Raw genomic sequence first — 17,354 nt, forward strand, 5'->3', positions numbered from 1 at the left:
ACTGAGGGTAGGATACTTCTTTCAGCACTTCTTTCAGCTACAGTTTGCTAGCTGTATTTGATTTATTATTGTTTTTATTTTCTAAATTTAGTCATAATGTTTACATTGCAACATTGCAATAAATGTGCAATTTTTCTTATACTTGATGGTTGACTTGCTAATGTTAACAAAAGTTTACAAAATTTTTCTACTTAGCTACATGCTTGTCCATTCTCGCAAGTAAAAAAGCACAAGGCCATGATGTAGAGTAAAGTATCTATTAATGAAAGGCACTGGAATTACCCATTTAGGCAAATTTTCCATAGCAAAAAAATGGAGTTGCCAATATGTTTTGCAAATATGTTAACCCTGTAATACCTGGGGGAACAAAATCCTTGCAGCCTGTTGGACTGGACATTACTTTTGTAATTTTCTTAACTTTTATTGGGGCTTGTGATAAAAAAGTTTTTTTGAAAATTTTTATATTTTGCAGGAGGTATTGCATTTTGGGGACAAGGATATATTATTGTGAATTTAAAAAAAAAGACTGATTTAAAATTTGTTATATAAATCATTACATGTATAGATGTTGGTACTGCAAGTACATATGTGGGTCCTAGGGAAAATGACAGACCATTAAGATTAGGAAAAAAATCAAGCGGAATTATGTCATTTCAGTTCTAAATAATGTCATCAAGCAAACCTCTTTCAGATGGTAATTTGGACCGCAATAAGGTCATTAAGTATCAGTTTTTGTAATATAAAATAATTTTTTGTTACACAGTCTACAATTGTAGCAAGAATGAGGTTATAACATCAATAACGCTTGAAGAAAATAAAGCATAAAGAAAGTATATATAAGAAAATAGCTAACCATAAATGCTTGATTAAGCGCCTTGGGTGCTTATTTAAAATTTTGACTTTTAGGGTGGCTGTTTTATTCTAGAACAGCATTAAATTAGGAGAGGGGCTTATAAAAAATCTTATTTTTGTCTTATATGTATATAAAAGGTTTTTTTTAGGTGTAATGGTTGTAAAATATAAAAACAGAAGATAAATAATGTGTATGTCCTCTTACAGAAAATGGATCTTAAATGATTTTAAAACAGAACTGGTTTTGAGTATATAAAAAATTGTTTTTTTTTAATTCCGTAATATTTGAATAAGCACTCCCTTTATTGGAGAGGGGTACTTATAAAAAAATGCAGAAAAAGGTGGTTGCTTATTTGAGAGGCACACTTATTCGAGAGTAGGTGCATAATCAATCATTTACAGTATCTTTTAGGTAGGTGTAACATCATTTCCAGTAAATGTGATGCCATTAAGATAATTTTTACTTGGCATGAGTTTGTGTTAAGTCTTCCTACAACGGCACAAAGTTTCATCACCTAAGCATGAGTAGTTTATGATTCATGGTCACTTTGTTTCCTTCCACTCCCTCAGGATTAAAGTAGCCAAAACAGAGATATAGCTTCTATATTAGGTGATATCTCCAAATGCATATGTGCATCTGTAAGTTAGGAGACTAAACATTTAATGTGTAGGCATTTTTCAATGTTTCTGCATTCTGGGTTTATTCGTATTGTCACACAAAGTTTTCTTGTGATTCACCATTTGGAATGAAAAATATTATTTGGTTAAACTGATGCTACATTTCAGTGTAGATAGCTAAGTATTTTCACAAAAATTTAAATAAATTTAGGTGGTGAAGAGAAATAACCTTGGTGGGAATTCGAAGCAGCTTATGTTTCTGTTAGCTAATTCCATTTCACTCATTTTTTTAACATTATTTTTTTTCACCTATAGCTGATTTTTTTTAACAAACAGTGAAATATGATTTGTTAATTAAATGGATTCCTAAACATGATACTTTTATGTTGTGGGGAATAAGAAGTTGTTTATCAAGTCCTTTGAAATTTCTTAAAAATCTTTTCTGTTCTCACGTTATTCACGATTTTAAATATTCAAAATTGGGGATCGTATGATTTTAAAAAATGCTGACATCACATTTCTACTTATGATTAAAAGGCCATTCTTAGACCACAAAACTTTACACATCCCAAGATATCACCAAGAGAATAAGTCCACCCAGCTTAAAAGTTTTAATATTATGTATGTAAATTTGCAAAATATTTCAAGTTAATTTATATACTTATTTCAGATGTGCAGCTAGAAATCTTAAAAATGATTAAAGGTTTTTAAAAAATTCTAAAAAGCTTGCTTTTTATCCTCTATAACATACAAAAATATCATTTTTATTGCAGGAATCACTTTAAGGTTACTGTAAAGGAAACAAATTTTATTTTTAGGTTTTTGCAAAAAATTCATGACATATATATAGAAAAAAAAATTCTCTTTCGAATGACATATTTTATATTCCATGAAAATATTTGGAACATACCTTTTTTCTGGAAAGAGCTTTTTCAGAGGTGTTATATCCTTCACACCTTCGAGAAAATATGTGCAAAATGAGTTACGCATATTTTTTGTCAACATTATGCATGATATGAAACTACCTTATAAATATATGCATAATAATATTTCTTAGATAGTTCACTTTCACCATCGATATATACATAAATGTTGTCATATAAAAAATCATTAAAAAAAATCAAAGTTAAGGAGTATGCATATAAGCTTTCTGTTGTAACCCTGACTTCTGTCTGTTAATAATTCTGAACGCGTGCACGCATGTTCAGCATAAAGAAAAAGTTCACACTTTCATCATCTTTTTGCATACTCAGTTCACACATTTTTATAACACCTACGAAAATCTTTAAAAACAAATATCTCGTTAGTAAATTTTCACATACATGCCTTTACGTTTGTGGTCTCTTTTTCCGAAAGCTTCCTATTGGCTCATTGAAATTTTCGGTAATGGAAAGCTGAATAAATTATGCACAAAAGGTTCCCGGATTTTTTGTATAAATTACTGATTAGCGAATTATGACGACAGAAAGTAAAAAATATGCATTTTTTTGAATGATTATATATAATTACAAATAATTTCATAACAACGTTGTTACAAAAAAAAAAACAGGAAACTTTTTGAATTTAATTTATGCTGGATGTAATAGTGCAAAAACGCGACGTCTGCGGCCACGCGTTCGAAAGTCATTTTAAAACGTACGGTGAAAAAAAATGGTGTGTGTTTAATTCATTACATTTTCTTTTCGGAAAATAACATCTCACGAAAATAACACCATCAAAAAAGTCTTTCATCAAACATTCAGAAACAAAAAAAAAAATTAAAAAAAAGTAAAAGTATTGATAAATTATAAGGGTTTTTCTGAGACTACTCATCAAGTGAGTTTTTTCCTTTACAGTAACCTTAAGACAGTATTTTGAGTTTGACGAAATAAAACGGATTGACATCGACAGCAATTTGGTAAAATTAGTTAAGTCATTGCATTTCATTTAGGTTTGAGACCCAATAACATAGGAAACAGGTGGAAATAACTGACGTCAAGTTGCTCTCGTATAACCAGGGGTACCTAGAACCAAAATTAGGCTAAATTTTTTAAAGCTGGAGTTTAGTGGACTGACCCAGGTGTTTATATTGATGGGTTTATCGCATCAAAAAATATTTTAAACTTGCATATCTTCAAAAACACTTCATCCTATACATTATTTTGATCAATGTTTTTATACAATAAAAGTGACAGTAACAGCTTAACATATTTTTTTAAAAAAAACTTTGTGCATTGATGGGTCTTTGCTGATCAAACCCTAATAACTGTTCATTAAAACTATACATGATCCTTATTTTACTCTGTGCTAGGGTGATCAATTTAAAGCAGTTTTGTGTTGAACAAAATAACCTTAACTTAAAATGCACTTTTAAACTTCCTGAATAAATTGTTGCAAAAAAATGTTAGATTTTAAATTAGCAGTATTTTAAAGTCGCATGATCAAAAATATGACATTACTTGTGCGAGAAAATTTCAAACCACGAGTGTACACAATCATCCCTGCACAGTGATGGCATCCTAAGACAGTGACTGAGTTTTTTCATGTTTTTCTTGCTGATATTTGTTAAGAAGTACTATCTAAAGCTATAAAATAATGATAAACTACTTTCAAGCATAGATGGCTTAAAAAAAGGTTATTGGACAAAAAGTCTTGGGGGCCAGATTTGAATTTTTTTACCTTGTCTATGAAATGTATCTGATTTTTTGCATTCACCATTAGGATGATTTGCATGGTTTTAAGTGGTGTTTATTTTATTTCAAAATCTAAAACAATTCATGAAATAATATTCATTTTATAAATTATTATGTAATAGCCTTTTTCCAATTGATAAATTAGAATACTAAAATCCAATCTGAAAGAAGAAAAAAACCCTGAAATTACACCCTTAACTTTGAGCTTTAATTAACTTCTCACCTCAGCAAAATTCTTTTTTTCACCAAAGCGTGATTTTTGTTTTGCCGTCGAAGCTGACTTAACAGTGGCAAATTTTTGCCGTCGCACATTTTCGCTAATTCAGAGGGCTGACATGGCATTAATTTTTATAATTTTTAAAATTTTTTATATATGTCCAAATTTTGTCCACCAAAAATTACAAAATTACATAAACGGTCGCTGCCATTTTTGAACAAAAACCTACTTGGTTCGTACATATTTTTTTGATTTGTGAGGTCACACAGCGTACATATCGCTCAACAGGAAGACGATTGATGAATACCCACTCCCTTCTTCGTTTTCTTAGAATAATTAAATTTATCGCCAGGTTCAAGCAATGAAGAAGACAGCTAATTTCCGGTAGAACAACATCCTCATAGAAAATAATAATTTCCAAGAATATAACAACATGCCACAAGTAGGTAAAGAAATAAAAACTTTGGAGCTGTTTTTGTTTTGTTGTGCGCTCACAAATTACTTTAGTACACTTCTTTGCGCATAATCATTCGAAGTTTTGTTTTCAAAACTTGTAAATTAAATGAAGCACCTGTAGTCTTTCAAGATGTTTTAAAACAAAAATGACACAAGATTCGAATACACGTAGTACTTATGTTTTCAAGCAATAATTATTGCCTAAAACTGTATTTAGAACATCGAAATGTTATTTTATTCTGCGAAAGATATTTAAAAAATGGTTCAGACAATCGGGAGACACAATTTATCTGTTTAGCATTCCCTTGCTTCAATTATTTAGAATACGTTAGTTTACATTCCTGTGGACATACGTCACACAAATTAGTAATTTACTGAACAGAAAGTCCTCACAGACACTCTCCTGGCACCAACTGTAGTACTACTTTGACCTAGAAAATCTTTGACCTAGAATTTCTTGAGAACTAAAGCTCCTAATGGGAAAAGTGTTTTTCTTTTTTTTTTCTTTGACCTGTAAAAATGTGCTAAAAACACACACTGGTATGCATTAAATAATTCCTTACTTGTGTGTAAATACTTTCAAAAGAAGGTGTGAAAAAAAAATTTAGAATCTGTAAACACCATAAAAAATTTTTGAAGAAATAATATGTTATATTTGTCTTGTTTTATCCTACTTCTATTTTTTCATTTTTATTTAAAAAAGTTCTACAAAACTTTTTACAGAAAAAGATTTAAATAGAAAATTTTTCAAAAAAAAATGGATAAAAGGGGTTTACCATACCCTTCACACATTATTTAGTCAGAGTGATAGCGAAGATGAACATTTCGAAGGAGTTTTTGATAAAGAATTAGTTGATGAAAGTTCATCTGATTCTAGCTAGAAATGAACCAATTCCTCCTGGCACTGGAGCAAGAACGTTTTAGTATATATTTTATGATTTCTTGAAATTATTATGTTTTATTTGATAAAAAGGTTCCTCTTACATATCTTATATTTGCTGTTATAAAACACTAAAAAGCATAGGTTCTGGTCCATAAGCACAATTTAAGCAAGGCTAATAGACAAACTGCCAACTTTTCTTTTATATACTTATACCATTCCCACTGAAATGTCCACTACTGGAGATGAAACAGGACTCAGATAATGCTTTATGGCCATATTTAAAAAAAAAATACCTTGCATGCATTTTAAACATGTATATGCTAACAAAATATGTGTTTTTTTGCCCAAAATGCCTGAGATCAAGAATAATGTGGTAAAAAATGCCTGGAGTGGGAAGGGTAAAGAAAATGGTATAACAAGTTCAGATTTTAACTTTACTGTAGCAGTCAAAGCCTAATATTGTAATCTAGTAAAATACAAAATTAAATTTAAAATTTTGAATGTAAATGGAGACAGAAAAAGAAAGTATTTGTTTTGTAGAATCATTCACAATGCGAAACAAAATCAGTTCATCTGGCTAAAGTCAGAAGATGTTGTCAATGATTACAAAATCGATCTTTAGCTGACAAGAAAAGCATTGAAATTAAAAAATAATTTAAAATATGTTCCTACAACCAAGCAGGAAAGATTTATCTGGTACCAATTTAGGTTGAGCAAATCATGAGCATGGAGATTAAGGATTTGTGAACAATGTGATTTCTGACCAGTATTTTGCACAATATATCAGGAAACAGCTTGTGAGTGATTTTGTGGAATCAAATTTATGAATTTGTTTTGATTGTTTCTGTTATTAGTGTGACAAAAACTTTTTTTTTTTTAAGAAAGTAATTTGTGTTAACTATTTACACCTTTAATATGAAATTTTAATAAAAGTAGTTGTGAAAGAACATTCTTCATAATAATAAATTATTGATAGTAATATTCACTTTGATTTCGGTGTAACCACTATCATCTGTTTATGTGTAAAAATGAATAATTGTGTATATAAATTTCCTTAGTATAAAATATAAAAATGAAGTATTTAGAAATAGCAGGTGATATTTCAATACTTTTTTAAACTTGTTGCATAAAAGGTGGGATGCTTATAAAATGAATGAAATTCATTTTTAATGGAGTGTATTTACAAAAAGATTAATCATCTGGAAGGGAAGTTATTTAAATATATTAATGTGAAAAACAATGCAAGCAGAACTGTGATTCTGTGTTAAAGTTTTAGAACTAAATAAATAAAGTTGATGGAGTTTTGTAAGTAAACAAACATAGGGTCAGGAACTTTTGATCCGGATTTTCTTACTGTTTGATTGTGTATAAGGTTAGAAGTCTAGGTAAGAGTCCACCTGTATTTTTTTTAAGAAATAGGCAATACCAATGTTTCACACAAATAATTAAATTTTGTTCTTTTGGTTTGGTAATATATGTTGCATTGGATACAAGCAAAGTAGCTAATTAACTAAATAACAGCTTAATGAACAGCATTAAACGTTTAGCATCATTTGTGTTATACATCAATTCAATAATAATAGTAGTTATTCCTATCATTGTTTATTGTAAATGTATTTTATTTAAAGTGAAAAAGCTCAGGGTGCAACATTGGTAAGTACCTTAGGTAACCTTGTGATATTATCCACATAGCATCTAACGAGTGCTTGATTTTATGCAGTATCATTTTTGATTTGCCACAATAATTATCATGCTGTCTATTTCTTATCTTCTTCACTATTTTAATGAAGTAGACAACAAGCAGGTCAATAAAAAATCAATAAATTTAGGAGATGGAGGCTTTTGTAATATATTTTCATAAACCTTACAACAAGGTAGAGCATGAGATAGTGTGTTTTTTTTGCAGGAATTGCGTTGTGATCACAAGTTGCTGATGCACATCATGGACATGCTTGTCCAGTGCACAGTGTATAGGTGTGTTGAGTAAGTGCTGTTATCAGAGTTAACTATCAATCCATACTATATATGGGGAAATTAAACAGGCAATGTATATCCAATGTATATATTTAGAACACAGCACTCTCATTGATTACACTGTTTCAAACACTGAAGTAGTTATTCTGTGCAAATCTTTGGAAATAAACTAGTAAAAAACATAATAACTGCTACACACATTGACTAACATGTTTAACCTTTTTTTTTGTAGTGGTTAAGTATATATATTAAACAATATAACTATGGCATCAGCATCTGATTCTCAAACAATACACAAGGCAACAAATGTTGAATTTCAAAAAGGTCATGTGTCTCGTAAGAAAAGAGGAGAAGTTATTGGCCATGCTCAAGAGTTTCGTGGCTGCACTATTTGGTTTACTGGTAAAGTTAACTCTTGTTTTATATATCCTAATATCTTAATGTGTGAGACTAACTGCACTTCTTATTAAATTATGAATATGTACTTGCTAGTTGTAATTACTGGAACTACTGTGTGAAAATATATACATTGTTGTCAAAACAATGTAATGCATTTCTAATCAGCAATTTATGTAAACTAAAAAGGTCTTCCCAATGAAAATTGTAGAAAATTGTGGGAAATATTTAATGGGGACAAACACTTGCATTACCATGTCTTTGCATATTAAAATTAAGGATGGGTTTAAGTTAACTATTACATGTAGTTCAGGAACTCAATAATTTGCTGTAAGAAGCTCCCTCGTTATATTAAAAAAAGCTAAAAAGCACTGTAAAAATAGCGTTAAGCAAAGGGTGCAGGAAAACCTTTTTTCATACAATTCTAATAAAATCATGTTTTGTTCCAATTGCATTTTCTACATGTTGCAACAAGAACCATGACATAAAAATCGTGTTCTCACATAAGACTTAATTTTCATGTAGTGTTTTTTTTTTGCTTTACCCCCCTACAGAATTATGAGTTTACACTGATGTAAGGAAACAATAGATATGCAGCTATATAAGATGACTGCATGCAACCAAATCAGCAATTTTGTTTGCATAAAGAAAATGTGTTCCAAAAAATGTTAAAACTTTCTGTGAGTTATTTTTATCTTTGTGGTTTGCTGGGGACTTTGTTTGGCAGATTTTAGTGTATGTACCCATAGCTCACTCTTTTTAAACTTACTTCTAGATGTTTGTAACCGATAACTAAGTTTTCTTTATGGAATTTCTGACTATCACGACCCCATTTTTAACCCATGGATGCCCTATCTTTAAAAAGGTAGCATTTGTAAAATTCTGCAGGAATTTTAATTTTGCAAGCTATGGTTAGTAAATTACCACGGGAAATTAATTTCGCAGCAAAAACTGTCAAATTCGCGAAACTTATTTAGCTCGGGAATTCAAAAAAATGATGGAAAACATTAATTTCCGTCAAAGATATATAACTTTGTTTAAACTTGCATAATTAGAGTGCTATGAGTCTAATTGGGAATTTCACAAACGTTTTAGGATTGTCGGGTGCTGGTAAGACTACCATAAGTTTCGCTCTGGAGGAGTATCTTTGTTCAAGAGGAATACCTACATATGGACTGGATGGTGATAACATGAGGAAAGGTTTAAACACAAATTTAGGATTTTCTCCTAAGGATAGAGAAGAAAATATTCGTAGGGTAAGTGAAGTTGCGAAGCTGTTTGCTGATGCTGGAATTGTTTGTCTGTCAAGTTTTATCAGCCCGTACGAGAAAGATCGAAGAAAGGCAAGAAAACTGCACGAAGAAGCTGGCTTAAGATTTTTCGAGTGTTACATCGATACATCTTTAGAAATTTGTGAAACACGTGATGTGAAAGGGTTGTATAAAAAAGCTAGGGCTGGTGTCATAAAGGGATTTACTGGTATTGATTCAGCCTACGAAGCTCCAGTCAAACCTGATATTGTCCTAAAAGCTGGTGAGTTGAACGTTGATGAATGTGTCCAGCAATTGTTAAAAGTACTAGAAAGCCACCAAATAATTCCAGGAACTATGATAAACGAAGTGGAAGAACTTTTTGTTACTGAGAACGAAGTTAAAGAATACCAAAAGAAAGCCGAAGCAGTGCCATGTATTAAAATTAACAAGGTCAATATGCAATGGGTACAAGTATTAGCTGAGGGATGGGCGTCTCCATTGAAAGGGTTTATGAAGGAGCGTAGATACCTTCAAACGCTTCATTTCAACACTCTGCAAGGTGCAGACACTGTTAACCAGTCTGTGCCGATAGTTTTACCAATCAACAATGAAGAAAAAGAATTGCTGGAAGGTGTGGAAGAGTTTGTGTTGGAGTATGATGGGAAAAAAGTTGCCATGATGAAAGGATTTGAGATTTTTCCTCACCGAAAAGAAGAAAGATGCTGTAGACAGTTCGGCACCAGGAGCGTTAATCATCCTTATGTCAAAATGATCATGGAGTCTGGTGACTGGTTGGTTGGAGGAGATTTGTATGTTTTTGGTAAGTTTTGGCTTTATCTAGCCTAACTGGCATATATAGGTTTAAAGTGGAGAAATTAGAATGATTGAAGAAGTATTTTATATTGTAGCTGAAATGTGCTAAAATGTAAAATAAGAATAAATAACCAGGCGTAAACTTCAGTAAACAAAAGTATTTTTATGTATTCAAGTATTTTCTGTATATTTTAAGTTCTTAGATTGCATTCAATGGTCTTCTTTTTTTCCAATCCTTAAATTTCAGCCTTATTGTTGTTTTATCATAACAGGCCCCGTGCCAAAAATAGTTTTTATAGAATTGGAATGTAGTTATTTAAGTAACTGTCGAGTTCTTAAATGATTAATGAGAAACGTTCGTGCTCAGAAAAAAAAAAGCTAGTTAAAAAACGTTTATAACAAGTTTGGACAGTGAGGATTTGTCCATAGTGTATTTAGATTAGAAGCAGAGAATACAATCGGTAAGCTAGGCCTTTTTACGCGACTAAGCGTTAAAATTAGTGATGTAGCTAAATTTGTAGTTTAGGAGGAGAGATATAGTTACGTCAAGAATTGTATAAATTTTACTGTCTATGGTCTGCAACCTAAAAGAAATTCATAAAAGCGTAAGAAAGACTTTAGTGATATGCATGACCTCAATGATGGCAGTGATTGTTTTTTTACCTGTTGTTTATTTTTCAACCTGTTTTTTATTTTTCAGAGGAGATCAAATGGAACGATGGCTTGGATGAATATCGTTTGAAACCCAACCAACTTCGGAAGAAGTTCTCTAACCTTGGCGCTGATGCTGTGTTCGCATTCCAATTAAGAAATCCAATTCATAATGGCCATGCGCTGTTGATGCAGGATACGCATCGTAGTCTGTTGGAACGAGGCTTTAAAAAGCCTGTTTTGTTGTTGCATCCACTTGGAGGTTGGACGAAGGAAGATGATGTTCCGTTAGTTGTACGCATTCAACAACATCAAGCTGTTTTGAAAGAGAAAGTTCTCGATCCTGAAAGCACAGTGTTAGGTAAGTGTGATTATTTGTATGCGCATGCGCAAAAATTTGAAAAATATAGACAAGGAAATAACTTACTGATAAATTTAATCATTTTTTCCTCGACTTAATTTTCGAACTACTTGTCCACATTTTTTCTGCGGCGCTCGTTATAGGGCGGTGTTTATTAGTGGGCGTTCAGTTTGTAATGTAATTCACTGAAAAACGCTACGGAAACGCTACGACGTCCCGAGTCAAATATAGTCTGGAGAGGATTTAATTGGTTACGAAAGATTTAGTCATTTTACCTTTTATTAATCGTGTCATGTGCTTTAATTTTTGCCTAATTTTTACGTATAGCCATATTTCCATCTCCTATGATGTATGCCGGTCCAACCGAAGTTCAGTGGCATTGCAAGGCGCGCATTGCGGCAGGTGCAACGTTTTATATTGTTGGGCGCGATCCTGCTGGTATGGGACATCCTGACCAACCTGGAGATTTATACGACGCCACCCATGGAAAGAAAGTATTGACCATGGCCCCTGGTCTTACGCGTCTGGAGATTGTACCGTTTAAAGTAGCAGCTTACAATAAGGTTAACCACAAGATGGAATTTTTTAACCCCGAGAAAAAAGATGAATTTGAATTTATATCTGGTACTAAAATGAGAGCGTTCGCACGAAACGGAGAACAACCACCGAATGGTTTTATGGCTCCTGCAGCTTGGAAAGTTTTGGCCGACTACTATAGCTCAATCTCAAAAAGCAACTAGGATAACTTTGTAGCTATTTATAAAACGTATTTTTATATAATCAATACCCTAGTTAAGTCGTAAACAGCACATTTCAAATAACTTTTAAAACAATCTACAGTCAATTGAAACCAAGCTTCATCTAAAAACAATCGTCTACCTGCTTGTAAAATTCACGTGCGTTCTTAAAAATTACCTTTGGGTAAACGTGTCTTTGTTTTGTATTCGTCTGCAAAGTGTTCTTCGTTTGTCTTTATTAGGTCATAAGAGTTTGTAGGTAAATATTTTGTAAAATGCGAAATCAAGCGCAATGATGGTCTCAGAATAACTTGATTCGGAGAAATTCTGAATCGCCCTCACTTTTTAGGTGAAATTACCTTTTTTGATTTTTGATAATCTAGTCTCAAGACCTAAACATTAACATAATCAGGCGTGTCTACACTGGTAAAGATTTAGTGATGCTGACATCACATGTGCTTTTGATTGTGGCACTTATGTATCGGTATACCAAGCTTTCAATCTTGACATTCTCTCAAAATAATCACCACTATTTAACGCGGGTCTATTTAAACGACACGCGTCAAAAGTAGTGTGCGGGTGTGGTATAAGTGGCACGGTTGCAAATTTCTTTTCATTTTTTATGGTACAATATATATTTATTTTTTCTTTAATGCTTAAATTATTGCACGGTGCCAATCACGAATATTAAAATAAACTGCATTGAAATGTGTGCTTCATTTATATGAAATACAATGGAAATATATTCTCTTTGCGTCGTTTTTTTGTGCTGTGTTTATTTGTACTGTGTGTGTATGTGTGTGTGGTGCTGGTGGTTGTGGTGTGTGTGATGCTTGTGGTGGTGTGTGTGGTGCTGGTTGTGGCGTATGTGTTGCTGGTGGTTGTGGCGTGTGTTATGCTGGTGGTGGCGTGTGTTATGCTGGTTGTGGCGTATGTGTTGCTGGTGGTTGTGGCGTGTGTTATGCTGGTTGTGGCGTATGTGTTGCTTAATGAACTAAAGTACTCCTAGTTCTCCAAAAAACTTTCTGCTCTTCATCATATTTGTAATATCGAACTTTCCAATGTTTGGTCATTTTAAGCGATTTATCTTTTCAGTTCCACCAAAATAGAAATTTAAACTTTAATTACTTTTGCCGACTTCGCTAGGCTTATCAAAACATGTTTGTGTGAAAATACTGCATTAAAAATTGCAAGAAAGTTGCGTAGTTGTGCAACTTCGACCCCAGGGCTCTTCGGTTCTTTTTGTATACTGGGATGATATCAAAAAGAAAAAATTAACTTCCCCTATGCGATCTAAATAAGATTTGGAAAAGTGACGAATCTTTTAATAGTTGCCTTTATTAAAGAAAGTCAGCATTTAGAGCACGTCGAGTTTCAACCTCGTCCCCAGGGCAGATAGTGATACATGATTTAGTTTAAATCGACAAATTGGATCACATGTAGACTTGTCAATTTTACTTTTAATCCTGTCCAACGTTTTCGATTAAGTTTTTGGATAAGGTTTTAAAAAAACTCTTGTTTTTTATATCGAATGTGTGTGCAATAAGATATGATGTTGTGGAGTAAAAAATTAAAAAAAACGTATGACGTTTTACAAACATGTCATTAGGAAAAGAAAAAGCAGCATTTATCAGTGGATGGGGCATTTGGGAATCTCAAGACCACAAATTGTAAAAGCAAAGATGAAAAGACGCCTGAAGCCATTTTCTTTCATCCACATGTAAGGTTTCCTTTAGCTTTTTAAACTTTATAGCAGTTGCTATAAATGTAACTGTAAGCAGTGAGTTCACAATATGCGACTTCACGGTTTCAGTTAACCATTGTTTAAATAATAATTATTTTGTTACGATTCTCAACTGTTATGAATTGACCATAAAGAAAAATAAAATAATTTTTTTGTAAACATTTTTGAAAAGTTACTATTCCTTCGCTGTTGAAAAGCAGCCCTGGGTGCTCAAATATGTGTAAGGAGACGTGTGAAATTAATGAGTTACATAATAAATGTGCATCAACTCCCAATATAGCTTTAAAAGTATGGTATTCTCATGACCTTCCTGACCGGCATCGGTCTCTCTCTGCCAATTATAGCCCTGGCATGTGTACAAGAATCGGAGAGGGAGAAGTATAATAGGCAGAAAATTGAAGACCTATGGGAGCGTCTTGATGACCTGGAGGATGATCGCCCTTGTAACTGTCATAGAGTAAATGGAGCATTGTAGCGACTGCGAAAGGGTACTCGATGCATACGACAGATGTACCTGCGGACGTAGGTTTGTGGTAAATGGTAAAATATTGTGCCAGTATTGCTACCATGAATATATCACATATAACGGAGGTGGTTGCGTATGTACCATGACATGCAATTCTCTGAAGTTGTTCGAAATATACAATAAAGAAGATGCTGAAATTTGAAAATGAGTTTGTCAGCCCCAAACCATTCTACTCATTTGTTGTTACCTTCATGGACATCAACGATATCAACCTGGACTATCTAACTGTATCAGATCCCATTCCTGCCAATGGGGGTAAGGATCAACGGTACATTATAGGGTACCATACACAGGACCTTGTGGTTGCCCCGAGGGTGAAAACACCTAAAATCTAGTCCCCGCATGGAGTGACACGGTACAACGCAAATGCAGTACCGGTAATATCTCTTGATTTTGAGGAGTACCCCGATTGGATTGCAAAGTATCGACAAATCTGGTCCAAAATCGAAGAGTTGATATTCAAGCAATTGGCGACAAAGCCCGTAAAAAAGGATCGTTATGTGAACGCTAAGCTCCGGTACTACAAGGATGCAATCACGACCAAATTTTATGGCATGCCAGTACCCTATGATGAGCCATGCCAAGCCAGTGCCATCCTGGCTATTTCATCGGTCTATGTGTAAGGAAAAAACCACTACCCTCAGGTACACATTACAAAATGTAGGTATAAGGACTTCAAAAAAGAATGGTTGCTGGGTGAGGATTAAAAACCATATATTTTATAGGCCTTGTAGACCTATAAAATATATAAAAATTAAAGTCTATACACGGGCGGGGACTCTAAGTACCGCTTACATACTGTGCAGATCGAACGTTTTTTTAAATCTCATCCTGCATCTCCTTCCTGCCCTCGTCCCGGCCTTTCGCAACTAGCTGGGCACGCCCCTGTTCGTTGATACCGTTCACGAGACGGTTAAAACGTTGCCGCATTCGTTCTTTTGGTAGCATATATCTCTCCTTTTCCCTGCTGATCAAGCTGTACTCGTAGTCACTAATCACACAGTTCTCCATTGCCTTTCAAATGAGATCAATGATAGAATTCAATTTAGATTCGGCTAATAGCCTTATACCCTCATGCTTCTTGCTCTTTACTCCAAACTTTTTTGAGGCGTTTCGGAAACCGGCCTGACCTATTCCAACTGCAATCGTGAGCCCCCCTATCGCAATAGCCAAGGGGACAATGCCAAGCCCCGACGTAATCACGCTCACGCCAAGCAGACTGTGGTCACAGAAGCGTATCCAGGTCCCATGCATCTTAAACTTCTTTGCAAGTTTGTCCCACTCCTTCATCTCATTTCGCAGATACTTTTCAATATCATCAATTTTTTTGAGTCTGTAGATCTGGCTCTCCTCCTGCATATGTGCGCAGGTGCACTCGGATACAGTTTGCTAATATCGCTCATCTTTATTCTATGAGAATGCACATGGTGAGGCCAATGAACGTGACGTTCTTTTCATGGTGATACACGTCTGTTAACATGAACTCTAGCCGGTCTGTGGAGCCCTTTAAGGGAAGGTAAACAGGAGTGTCAAAACTCCATGTTAACATGTCCCCCCAAGCGTTTAGCTCCTTACTGGGAAGTAAGGCCAGAATTTTGGACTTTTTTCCGTCAAGCAGGCAGTCGTCTTCATCGGGTACACAAGTCTCAATCTTTGGTAAGTATCGGTTCTGTATAAGGCATCGTGGTCACCGCTCGTGTAGTACTTTTTTGCGGGATCATAAGGCAGGCCCAGGAGCTCCTGCAATGGTCAATGAATCACCACCGTATAGCCATCGCTGACACGGAGCCTGCAGTATCCATTTTTTAGTACAAATAGTTTGATTTTGTCCTCTGCCCGGCTGTTGACAATTGTCGCGATATCCTCGATCTTGTACAGACCGTTCATAATCTCGATCTGGGTCACCCTCTGATCGGGTCCCACTTTCCGGATCGTGAAGTCGTTGTTGCTGTACAAATTCAGCCATCCAGGCCTTATACTTATCAATTTCAGGGCTATACGAGTTTCCTGTCCCAGGTAGTCCTCAAATATCGTGGGCCTCTCGATATCTGTAATATACAGTTGCTTCATCTTTCTTTTAAAACAAAAGATGAATATATACTCATACAACACCAAGGCAAAGTACAATTCCAACAGGGGAGAATGGCCACTTGGTATTACAAATCTTGAGCACCAGGATCTCTACGTGAGTACAGAGTCCCATATCTCCGTGGTATTTCCGGAGTTTACCAAGTATGCTATAAAGGTCCCAACAACATACCTTGATGACCCGGTTCAACTGGGGTGGAAAGGGCAGGCGTTGGACTATTGGAATATCCAGGTAAATTTTGCCACCCATTGCGCCACAACAGCCCTAGGCATCTGTACCAAGCACATGATGGGTTCTGTGCCTCTTATAAACTTAATCTTTTAATTCCACGTATATTATCACATGCGTCGTATTCTTGCAAGAATGAAGGTACCAATGCCGTATAATGATGGCTTCTCGCAGTACAAAAACCCGTACTCCACCTCCGGATATGCCCAGGTATGCCGTGAGTATGATGCAGATCCTAATAGCTTCTACAAGTTTAAAGCTGTCATGTCGTCATTGACAAATGGTAGATGGTGGCCCCAGGTTGATGGCGATGGGGAAAAGCTTATTATGCCTACAAGCTAGGGTTTGACATCTGAAGGATTAAAAAAGTTAAGCAAGAGTATCAGGGTTTACGTGGTCTTATTGCTAGGATCGCAAGCAGGGGCCAAAGCAACCTTAGTCGGGTCCGGTGCCGACAACTACACGGCCAGGCAGATTATATTGCAAAAGTTCGAGGCCATGTTCTAACGCCAAGAAAATGTAAGCCATGACATCACCGAATTTCAGAGGGTTTTACAGTATGCAAGGACGCCGGTGAATTTTGCGGTTATGCATAGCGTATATATGTTACCCTCCGATATGAACCTGCGCATAGGAAAAATCGTAGGGTATAACAACAGTACTTTGATTGCGCCAGTCAATGCAATGATCGTTATGCGTCTTGACCTGAATAACAAGCCTATTGTGCGGCATGCCACACCTCCTATACATACCATACCACCAGAGATAGGGAAATGCCGATGTTGGGACAAAATCCCTTAGCACTTTACCATTTCACGTCAGAAGAATAGATCATATCCGTTAAATCAACGATAGAAGAATTTCTGAAGGTCCTAGGAATAGGA

General features: G+C 34.7%; 1 protein-coding gene across 1 annotated transcript; it reads left to right on the forward strand.

The window, feature by feature from the left end:
• The first annotated feature begins 7,885 nt into the window (after positions 1 to 7,885).
• On the forward strand, positions 7,886 to 12,633 carry LOC130644919 (bifunctional 3'-phosphoadenosine 5'-phosphosulfate synthase-like). Its single transcript, XM_057450707.1, has 4 exons — positions 7,886 to 8,074; positions 9,164 to 10,141; positions 10,835 to 11,146; positions 11,474 to 12,633. Exons 1-4 carry the CDS (start codon positions 7,936 to 7,938, stop codon positions 11,884 to 11,886), a joined length of 1,842 nt encoding a protein of 613 aa, XP_057306690.1. The 5' UTR covers positions 7,886 to 7,935; the 3' UTR covers positions 11,887 to 12,633.
• Positions 12,634 to 17,354: the final 4,721 nt, after the last annotated feature.

Source organism: Hydractinia symbiolongicarpus, chromosome 5, assembly GCF_029227915.1.
Source record: "Hydractinia symbiolongicarpus strain clone_291-10 chromosome 5, HSymV2.1, whole genome shotgun sequence".
In the NCBI taxonomy this organism is placed as follows: domain Eukaryota; kingdom Metazoa; phylum Cnidaria; class Hydrozoa; order Anthoathecata; family Hydractiniidae; genus Hydractinia; species Hydractinia symbiolongicarpus.